The sequence below is a fragment of the Girardinichthys multiradiatus genome, chromosome 4 (assembly GCF_021462225.1).
Source record: "Girardinichthys multiradiatus isolate DD_20200921_A chromosome 4, DD_fGirMul_XY1, whole genome shotgun sequence".
Taxonomy (NCBI): Eukaryota; Metazoa; Chordata; class Actinopteri; order Cyprinodontiformes; family Goodeidae; genus Girardinichthys; species Girardinichthys multiradiatus.
Window position 1 is genome coordinate 27,752,907 of NC_061797.1, and position 9,411 is coordinate 27,762,317.

A 9,411-nucleotide genomic window follows, 5' to 3' on the forward strand; every position below is an offset into this window, starting at 1 on the left:
AAATTTCTTCTGAGACTTCTAATTTACAATTCAGATTACTTGTGTTTCCAACAATAGACCTCCAAACTGGTTTAAAAACCCAGGTTTGTCAGTGCATTGTCATTTCAAAAATGATGGTACGACATTTCATTGTGGTTGGTCTTTATCAGTGTCACACCATACCAGTCAGAATTTTGCAAGTTGTTTACATCCTTGCTAAATGTTTTTAACACCATGTGTGAGAATAATGACGTTTATTGTGTTTACTAAAAATTTGCAGATAAACACAGGGTGGGTGTACAAGCTTTGTTGAACATTTCAACGTAACATACACAGTATATATTCACTGTCTTTCACTGAAGCAACTGGAATATCCAGATATTGGGTTTACACTGGCATCTTGTGTTTATATAAAAAAAAGCAGGTAAGAGAAACATTTAGTAATGCAATTTAACAATTCAAATATCAGAACCGTTGGATAATTGATGAAACTATCTTTAATTAATTTTACTGCAACTATTGTGGGCGTTTGTTATATTTGGGGATTCAGCCTTTCAAACAAACCCTTGATGAAAACTGCAGTCACGTGATACATTTTCAAGTACACCAGAAAGCCTCTTCATGTTTATTTGTAATGTAATATAGTGAAATGAGGGGACTAAACTGTTATGTCCCACCAACTTAAGCTAAAAAAAAGGGTGAAACTGCGGGTGTGAACTTGTACTGTGTGTGTATTATCGGCCATAGGTACTCTAACCTGTTAGGGCTCTTGTTGAGGTTGCAGATGGAAAGGCTTTTATGTCAATAAAAGCCTTTCTCCACTTACATGGCAGGAAAGTAGCTCATAAGAGCAGGCAGGCATACTCTTGGACACATTATTTGCTTTTAGAAGGAACAGGCTTTGAAAAGGTTATATTTTTTGATTTAATAAAGAAATTAATGTAATTTTTACATAACATTGCAAGATAGTAACTAATATTTTACATATATGCAACACTATCTGAAAATACATGTGGATTAACTTGTCACTTGTAAAGCAACATAGTTTTTTCAATGTCAATGTTGCAACTTTTTCTTTTTAATCAAAGCTTATAGTTAAGCCCATCATTATTCAAAAGAAAAACAGAACTATTAAAGTAAAAAAAAAAAAGCAGTACAAAATATTTTAAATTCTAGACAGAATTTTCCAAGAAAGCACTGAAAAAAGACTTGATGTAAAGAGATATAATGTGCAACATTATACTGTATATAAGGATATTTCATTATATAATCATTTTCCATCTTAAAAGATGGGAGCTCTCCACTGATGAGCCTTTCTGTTGTTGTAAATGCAGACAAGCTCATTAACACCTGCTGTTGTCTCCATACTGTGCCCGTGTTCATTCAGTCACTCTGGGTCACTTTATCAGTGTTTAAACATCCACTGTTATGAATTTTTGGCTAAAACTAACAGCTTACGCTAGGAAAGGAATTTGAGTATTGTAAATGTATTATATACATGAAACAATTTCACATGTAATGCAACTGATGTAGAGCTAAATCTGACTCCTGCTTCTTTATGGAAGCCCATTTCCACCACTCTGAAGACAAAAATAAACTTGTATTTCATAATTATGACTTACTGTCATATTTATGAGATACAGGTTTGTTTTTTCATCAGAGTGGCAGAAATGGGCTTCTGTACGAAGTAGCAAAGCATGCAATGTTGAAGTATTATTTAAAAACTGTGCACCGAAATACACAATGAATATCACTTATTAGAGACCGGAACAACCAGAGTGGTTACTTTGGAAGGTTTACCAAATGAAATAACTGGCAGATACAGGGGTTGGACAATGAAACTGAAACACCTGTCATTTTAGTGTGGGAGGTTTCATGGCTAAATTGGACCAGCCTGGTAGCCAGTCTTCATTGATTGCACATTGCACCAGTAAGAGCAGAGTGTGAAGGTTCAATTAGCAGGGTAAGAGCACAGTTTTACTCAAAATATTGAAATGCACACAACATTATGTGTGACATACCAGAGTTCAAAAGAGGACAAATTGTTGGTGCACGTCTTGCTGGCGCATCTGTGACCAAGACAGCAAGTCTTTGTGATGTATCAAGAGCCACGGTATCCAGGGTAATGTCAGCATACCACCAAGAAGGACGAACCACATCCAACAGGATTAACTATGGAAGCAAGAGGAAGCTGTCTGAAAGGGATGTTCGGGTGCTAACCCGGATTGTATCCAAAAAATATAAAACCACGGCTGCCCAAATCACGGCGGAATTAAATGTGCACCTCAACTCTCCTGTTTCCACCAGAACTGTCCGTTGGGAGCTCCACAGGGTTAATATACACGGCCGGGCTGCTATAGCCAAACCTTTGGTCACTCATGCCGATGCCAAACGTCGGTTTCAATGGTGCAAGGAGCACAAATCTTGGGCTGTGGACAATATGAAACATGTATTGTTCTCTGATGAGTCCACCTTTACTGTTTTCCCCACATCCGGGAGAGTTACGGTGTGGAGAAGCGTACCACCCAGACTGTTGCATGCCCAGAGTGAAGCATGGGGGTGGATCAGTGATGGTTTGGGCTGCCATATCATGGCATTCCCATGGCCCAATACTTGTGCTAGATGGGCACGTCAAGGACTACCGAACCATTCTTGAGGACCATGTGCATCCAATGGTTCAAACATTGTATTCTGAAGGCGGTGCCGTGTATCAGGATGATAATGCACCAATACACACAGCAAGACTGGTGAAAGATTGGTTTGATGAACATGAAAGTGAAGTTGAACATCTCCCATGGCCTGCACAGTCACCAGATCTAAATATTATTGAGCCACTTTGGGGTGTTTTGGAGGAGCGAGTCAGGAAACGTTTTCCTCCACCAGTATCACGTAGTGACCTGGACACTATCCTGCAAGAAGAATGGCTTAAAATCCCTCTGACCACTGTGCAGGACTTGTATATGTCATTCCCAAGATGAATTGACGCTGTATTGGCCGCAAAAGGAGGTCCTACACCATACTAATAAATTATTGTGGTCTAAAACCAGGTGTTTCAGTTTCATTGTCCAACCCCTGTAGGTGAGAAATGTTTGGTTTACACAAATAAAACTAAGTACAGCACGCTTTGATCGTGCTGTACTCTGGTTTCACAGACTTAAGACCACAAGTATTTATACACCTGGCACATTTAGTTTCAGAACAATCTGTTATTTTAACTAATATGTGTCTTCTGAGGGGAAAGGTTAAAATTTTGGAGTAACCAGCCAGATCCCAAACTTGAATCTGATAGAGATTCTGGGGAGGGAGCTAAGGCTTAGAGTGATTCCAACTTTACAGACATGGAGTTCATTTTTTAAAAATACCAATGGAGACATGCAAAATGCTGATCAGACATTCTTAGGTTTTGAATGCTGTTCTCCCAAAATGTTTAGGCGATTATTCAAGATGAGAATCCTCAACACGGCAGTTCTGTGTCTTATCAGAAACAAACAAACCTTCTGCTTAAATGAAAATAATTTTAACTAAATCTGGGGTTTGAATACTTCTGGGCCTAACTAAATTCAGTAACAAAAAATAATCTGAAAGGATGTTTCAGGTTGGAAGAAATTGAATCCCAGCAGTTAAAAGATCCTATATAGAAATATTCTCACTGGAAGACTTTAATTTATATAAGATAACCAATCAGACATTCAAAGCAATGTTGATTTAACGCATCATTAATCTTTATGCAGTTTTCTATGATGGTACTACTTTATTGTTTTGAAAAGCTGGTCAACAGTAGGAACTGCTTTTACAAACAGGCTAAAAATAAAAACCGTTTCTTCCACTCTAAGCCTTGACCAACTGTTAAAAAAGTTGAACATGTGCTGCAGTTTTCTGAAAACCGCCACAGGCAGAAATAATTTCAACACTTTAGTCAATAGTAACACCTTTTTTGAAAACTTCTTTAATCACATTGTACCAGTTCTACATACATACTGTATGTTTGTTTACAAATGTGAATGATTAAACAAGCTGCTTTTCAGTTCAAACAGAGCTTGAATGTTTGGAAATGACAAGAGTGCAGAAATGACAGAAAAGCATCTTTTGACAAATTTCCATTAGACATCTTCAAGTAAAAGGAACAAAAGTGTTACAAGTTCTTCTTTGAAACTTATCTGACAAGAAGTACTACAATCCCTACAGAGGTTCTGCTGTAGGATGCAAGACCCGCATTTATGGTTCTAATGTTAAGAGCAAGTTCCCAAGTTTCCAAACAATACATAAAACAGGCTAAACTTTCTGGTAAACTATCCCTACAGAATCTGTACCTCTCGCCTTGTGTAGTAAATGGACTTTAATGATAAAGAAATAACACCCCATCAGTTAAACAGCATAGTGCTGAATAAACTCAAATAACACACGTTATTTCTCAGGTATTTACTCCTATTTATTATACCAAGGTACTAAAACATTATTATTCCATGATTTTATATAAGGAGACTAGTGAAAGCACAACCTCTTAACTTAAATAATCACATAATATAATTCACCATGACAAAAAAAAAAAAAAAGGAATAGAAAAAAGATTTAACCCCTCATATATATTTTGGACAGATTGTATTTGCAAGAAAGTGACGGATGCATCCAGACATGGCTTAAACAGCACAACTGTTCACTGAGGAAAGAATGACAGGAGCTCCTGATTTAAAATGAGATTTGGTTTCATTTCTCACTGTATGAAACATCTTTTACATTATTATCTAGAATAGAAATAAAAGCGTGTTTACATCATTATCCAGAATAATAACTGTATGTCTACTTTTCATCCGCTTGGTGTCAGACTGCCCTTCCTCACACCATCACGCTAATCCGTGTGTCCATGCTGTCTGTTTAATTTCGGTGTAGGTGCATAAAAATATTTCGCTTTAATGCCAAATTACGTGGATGAAGAGAAAAAATGTCAAAGCACATTTTTCATTTTTGAAAAATTTCATAATTACATAAAAAAAGAGAAGGCTGACCTTTTAATAAATCTTCTTTTAACTTTCTGTTACATGCATACTATACAGCCAAACAAGGACAAAGATTTCATCAAACGGATCCTTCTTTCTAGTCGGGTTGATAAAAAAAAAAGAAATAATAATAATAATCATCATCAAGGCCTCCAGATGAAAAGAATGAGACAAAGATCTCAAGATGACTTGTGTTCAAACATAAAGTAACGATACAGGACACCAAGAACAGCTGCAGCAACAGTGGGTATCAACCACATGGCCCAGGAGCTGCTGAAAAGAAGGCATATAAAATATTACATTTAAATGTTCCATTCTTTATTTCTAAACATACTATTTGCAAGTTCCCAAAGTATCATTTGTAAAAAGCCTGACACATTGTCTCACCTCAATTCTCCGGAGGTTTTAGCTTCTTCCTCCTGCAGCATTAAAAAGGATATGAAATAAAAAATTTAAAAAAAGGTTTGGGAAATGAAAACGCAAACTGTGTATAAGTTAGTTGATGACAGAGTGGTGCCTACCTTTGTGTTGTCCTTCTTTCTGTCATCCTACAAACACATAATATTCACATAAGGAAAAAAAATATATATATAATTCAATCTATAAGTAAACTGCAATATTTGCTATTATCAGTCAGAATATTTTACAGAATATTTACAGCCCAAAGTTTGCCTTTTCGAGATGCATTCAGTATCATTTATCCCCTACGCATACTGATTTGTGGTCCATTAAATTTACAATGTTGTCAATATTTGTTTTAAATAGTATTTTAAAAGATAACAGGTTTTATGACACTAATTGAATATAAACTGTGCTATAAAGTAATAGTATAAAGACCTGGGGCAGCATTTATTCAATTGAATCTATTTTTTTGTGTGTGCTCTCGATCCACAGCTGATCACGACAGACAGACATTCACACTGAGCTAGCTGGGTTCTGCAGGTTTCTCTCTGTAAAACGAGGGTCATTCCTTTCCACTCCAAATATGTGCTTGCTAAGGATGAGAGATTGCTGCAAATTCAATGACTGCAATCGGCTGGGCTTCATTAGATAGATATTTTTGCATTTAAGAGTAAATTTGGGCGCGGCGCTTGGTGTAGCAGTTGAGCACGCGAGCCATAAATGGAGGTTTCAGTCTTCAATGCATCTGTCCCTGGTTCGACCTGTGCTGCATGTCTTCCCCCTCTCTCCACCCCACCTTATGTGTGGCTGCTTTCAAATAACACAAACAAAGGCCACTAGTGCTGCAAAAAACACTTTAAACCAAAAACTGAATTTGACTGCATAAAAGTCACTGGATTTGAATGAGCCTATACATTTGGATTGTGCTGATTTGATGTGGTTAGTATACAGGATCACAAGATCCAGAACGGCTGCTCACATGATGAGCAGGGATGTCAGGGAGTGTGACAAACCAATTCTTAAAAGGTTGGTAAAACTTGAAATCATGCAGAACATCATACGGACACGAATAAAAATCATTCACCTTCTTGGGTTTTAACATCAGTTTTATTCCACAAATCATGAAACAACACAGTGCTGATGGTTGCTTCTGTTGTAGTATCGGAACCAACTTTAATCACTCAAAATATATATTAACTAGAAACACATACTGGATTATCCTAGATTAAATTTAGATCTTTTAAATCACAGTTGGACTGGGAAAGCCTTACTTTCCCCAAATTCCAAAAAAAGTGCAATTTCAATGCTTTGTTTTACATTGAACCTGAAGCCACTTTAAAAACTTTGGGTTTAGTTTTAAACAAGTAAAATGATCAATAACCCAAGAAAACTGTGAAATTAAGTAAAACTCAAGTTATGGTGGGGCAAAACCAAACAAATACATCTAAATTTATATTACTGTAAGAAGTCCTTTGCTCTAGAAATTCTGATTTTAATACTTTAGATAATGGAATAAGATAGAAAGTTTGGAAAATCCAACTTTTTCCCATACTTATCCAGAATTGGAAAATCATGAAATTAAATTCCAAACTTTTCAAGATTGTGAAGGGACCATGTAGTACTCCATAAGTGTAGAAATGGCATACCTTCAAAACGGTATGAAAGCACCTGTCTTCTTACCATGTGAAGCTCTCCAATATAGTACTGCTGGAGCATCTCCCTGGCATCTGTAGAATGACCCACATCCTCAAAGCTCTCTGTGGCATCTGAACCTGCCTGCTCCAACAGAACCTCCTCACCTCCTGGATGCTAATTCAAAAAAAAGTAAACAGGGACTATAAGGAAGGTTTGTTGCATTTGCCAAACTCTGAACATCATACAATATTAACTATATACGCTGCATTAAGCAATGGCAAAAAACAACAAAGGAACAAATAAAAAGGTAAAACAGGAATGACTTTTCAACATGTTGAAGTTTAATATGTTTCTATGTAAAAGAAGATGCTTCTCTGTATATATACTTGAAACAAAAAGTAAGTAAATTTGTGTTTGGTCGATTATTTATTTTTTGTAACCATGCCTCCTGGCAATCCATTGGAAAGCCTGTTTATTTCCCCTTAATTCAGCTAATGCAGCCATTTTAATATGGGATGCTGCAGCGGTGACACATCAATAACTTGCAGGAAAGTGGGTCCTGAAGACCAGGATAGGCGACTACTGATGTAAAACTTGCCGGGCTGTGCCCAGGGACCAGCTGTAACACCACCTAAAGGTAAAACAATCTGAAAAAAGACTAAATTGAATAAGTAACTGTGGAAAAAAACTTTGAGATACGAGATTAAGCTCTTGATCATGATGTCAATTACAAACAGTGATGTCAAAATCCTAAGAAAAGCCATTAAACATTTTGGGTCAATTGGTTGTTTTTGGAAATTTGTCCAAAAACTCAGAATACTGGAGGTGCGTCTCGTAAATATTCTGTAATAACATACTTCCAGAAACACGGGAGATCAGCTTCCTCTCCTGTGCGGACAACAGCGACTCCCTTTAATGCTAGTATGCACATTTACTCGTCACCGTTATATGAACATTTCACTACTCTGATATACCTTTAAAGCTAACGGATGCTAACAGTTAAAATCTGCTAACGCTGCTCAGTTTTACAGAGATGACTGGAGACACAGACGAAACTCCAAATTAGACTTTGTACTGTGCCTTCTGACTGTTAACAGCCTCAATGAACAGCCAACAAACTTTACACGTCCATACAAGACGTTATCAAACCGTTTGGAGTTCCAGGAAGTAGTATTACACAACGTCGCGCCCTGACATGTAGCGTAAAATATCCTGATAGAAACGCTGATGTCAAAATAAATGCTACCATTTTAATAAAAGGGTCACTTACCTCCTCTAGGAAACTTGTGATGTCGTATATCTTATTATGGATGATTAGCCATGTGTCATTGCTCATGTTATGAACTCGTATGTCCTCTAACGTGTAAAACTTTACTCCCCCATCAGCACTTTCTCCGTTTTTCTCATCAATGGTGGTGTTAGAAGAAGCGCTGCCCGTATTATCATTTGTTTCCTCTCCCATTCTTGAGTAAAACAAGCTAGAATCTAGCTCCTGTTAGCCTCTGTTACCACGGTATTAGGCTAGCTCGCTAGATGAGCCGTTCTTCGTTTTGGGCAAAGAATTCAACAATATAACAGAAAGTCCAGACAGTAACAAAAAAAAAAACAACAACGAATAAAAGATACAAAACAAATACAACTAGCCAAACTAGGACGGGTAAGTGGTATTTTTATCAGTAGATTATCAAACATCTACACTGGGTACCTCAGCAGACATGTGAAACAGACCAATGACGTTTATTTGTTTTAACTTGAAGTTTCACATATTATGACTGACCAATAACGGACTGACTTTCTGCGTCGTAGCCAATCAGATTGAGCCCTTCCAGATCATGACATATCATCCTTTTCTGGGTGCGCATCATTCGTCATCCGGCCAGGCAGTTGTTGCGCCGGTGTCGGTGTGGGCTGATCAGCATTTTAAACGGGATACCAATGGTTCAGATGTGATCATGTTGTCATATTGAACAAAATCTGGGAATCTAACGCATATTAACTACGAAGCGGTCCCTACTAGGTTTTATTATTGTTCATTTACACAGACAAAAAGTAATGGCATCATAAACTCTGGCAGGTTTTCCCTGTTCCCTGCCAATAAAAACGATTTGGCATCCATTTAAGAGAAAACTTCCCGTCACTGAGATCCGTCCTTACCTCTACACGGCTTAATCCCCGGTTGTCTGCTAAAGATAGTGCCCACTAAAACGTAGAGGTTCATAGTGCGTTGGGATAAAGCAAATATGCAAAACACGTTGGCTACTGAAATTTTCTGAGCGTATGCAACCTTTTAGTATGGAATGATATTGCTCTTTTTAACAACGGATCAAAGAAGGCTGTGCTTAAATATTCGTGCTGACAGAAGAAGATAAAAGGGGCTTCTTCCCTCTTGTCTTTCAATGCA

General features: G+C 37.3%; 1 protein-coding gene across 2 annotated transcripts; it reads right to left on the reverse strand.

Moving 5' to 3' along the window:
- Positions 1–3,902: 3,902 nt before the first annotated feature.
- LOC124866582 (cytochrome b5) lies at positions 3,903–8,743 on the reverse strand. 2 transcript variants are annotated; one of them, XM_047362429.1, is made up of 5 exons: positions 8,281–8,743; positions 7,056–7,184; positions 5,495–5,521; positions 5,361–5,392; positions 3,903–5,243 (listed from the first exon to the last, which is right to left on the reverse strand). In XM_047362429.1, the coding sequence occupies exons 1-5, from the start codon at positions 8,470–8,472 to the stop codon at positions 5,153–5,155; spliced, it is 471 nt and encodes a 156-aa protein (XP_047218385.1). In that variant the 5' UTR covers positions 8,473–8,743; the 3' UTR covers positions 3,903–5,152. The 2 variants fall into 2 exon arrangements, with proteins under 2 accessions (XP_047218385.1, XP_047218383.1); XM_047362427.1 differs by having other exon boundaries at positions 3,903–5,246.
- Between the last annotated feature and the right edge of the window lie 668 nt (positions 8,744–9,411).